Genomic DNA, 1,281 nt, shown 5'->3' with positions numbered 1-1,281 from the left:
TCTTGTGTTTGTTGGCAGCCTGACATTCTCACCTGACATAGTTGCTACAACTACTGTTGTTTTGTGCATGCAACAACATTTTCATATTCTTTCCAGCTAGTCGGATGCCATGATGTTTTCCTAGCAGGGCATGTTGCAGAAATCCAGGCTGTTCTCCCACTGCACTGAATTAGAGGATACACATCCCCAGACATGCACATTTTCATTGCTGATAGTGCAGCATGCATATAACCACCCTCAGCTCAGTTGTGGTTTTAGTCACATGCTACTCCTATGCATAAATAGCTGCAGAAGATATAAAGCAGCTGAGGAAGCTCGGACACCATGCAGAGCATGGCAGAAGCAGTTCTTGGGGCCATGCGTGGCAGCGGGGCACACTGCACAGGAAGCGAGGAGGAAGGACCAGATAACAGCAACAATTACAAAGAGGATTTTTCTGTCTTCCAAAATTGCACACATGCATACCTGCCTTTCCCTGAAAATATTCATGATCTGATGCCAAAGGGCCCACCTCTTGGGCATGCTTAAAATGTCCTAGACATTAAAAGCAGACCAGACATGGCTCATGCTCCAGTCCCAGCTGATGGCCTTGACTCCCTCTGTGGCTTCCTGACAGGAACCCTCGACAGACACCTGACAGAATATGTAACATGCTTATGAACAGAGCTGCAAGTAGTTTTGAGGAGTAAAATGGTGTTAAGAAAACTGCAGATAGTGGAACATACAAAAGTTCTAAGGTGAATATATAACCACCTTATACACAGGTATTTGTTCAGTGCGTGCAGCAAAATGTCTGAACGGCCCAGCAACTGAAAAGGTTTTTTTCATGGTCGTTATTGAATAAATGGTTAAATATTAAAAATCTCTTAAGAGGCATTACACTCCTATCAGGGCACACGACTTTACACATCGGTTCACCGCAAAGCTTTGCGCGCTGAGGAGAGACGGGTGCGGGCGCGGGACGCCGGCGGGCGCCCCGAGGGCCCCCGGGGGCGGGCGACGAACGGAGCTCATCGCGTCACTCGCGGCCGTTGCGCTCAGGGGCGGGGCGGCCCCGAGGAGGGAGGTGCCGAGGGAGGAGCCGCTCCCCGGCTCGAGGCCGCCGAGCCGCGCGTGCCCAGCCCGGCGGGCCCGGCGCGACGCAGGGGCGGGCGCAGCGCAGGCGCCGGGGGGCGCCGGCGTTGGCGGCCATGGAGCGGAAAGGTGAGCGCGGCGCGGCCGCCATCGGCCCCCGCCTTGCCAGACACCCCAGACCGGAACCCCGTCGTCTCGCTCTTCTTC

General features: G+C 54.3%; 1 protein-coding gene across 1 annotated transcript in view; it reads left to right on the top strand.

Moving 5' to 3' along the window:
• The first annotated feature begins 1,120 nt into the window (after positions 1 to 1,120).
• The window catches only part of SRPK1 (SRSF protein kinase 1), a 23,505-nt gene continuing 23,344 nt past the window's right edge, over positions 1,121 to 1,281 (top strand). The window contains exon 1 of the mRNA XM_027659946.1: positions 1,121 to 1,203. Coding sequence (XP_027515747.1) covers positions 1,191 to 1,203 — 13 coding nt within the window. The 5' untranslated portion in view covers positions 1,121 to 1,190. The remainder of the gene's footprint in view (positions 1,204 to 1,281) is intronic.

The sequence above is a fragment of the Corapipo altera genome, unplaced genomic scaffold (genome assembly GCF_003945725.1).
Source record: "Corapipo altera isolate COAL_440 unplaced genomic scaffold, ASM394572v1 77b, whole genome shotgun sequence".
NCBI classification, from domain to species: domain Eukaryota; kingdom Metazoa; phylum Chordata; class Aves; order Passeriformes; family Pipridae; genus Corapipo; species Corapipo altera.
This window is presented reverse-complemented; position numbering and strand designations above follow the sequence as displayed.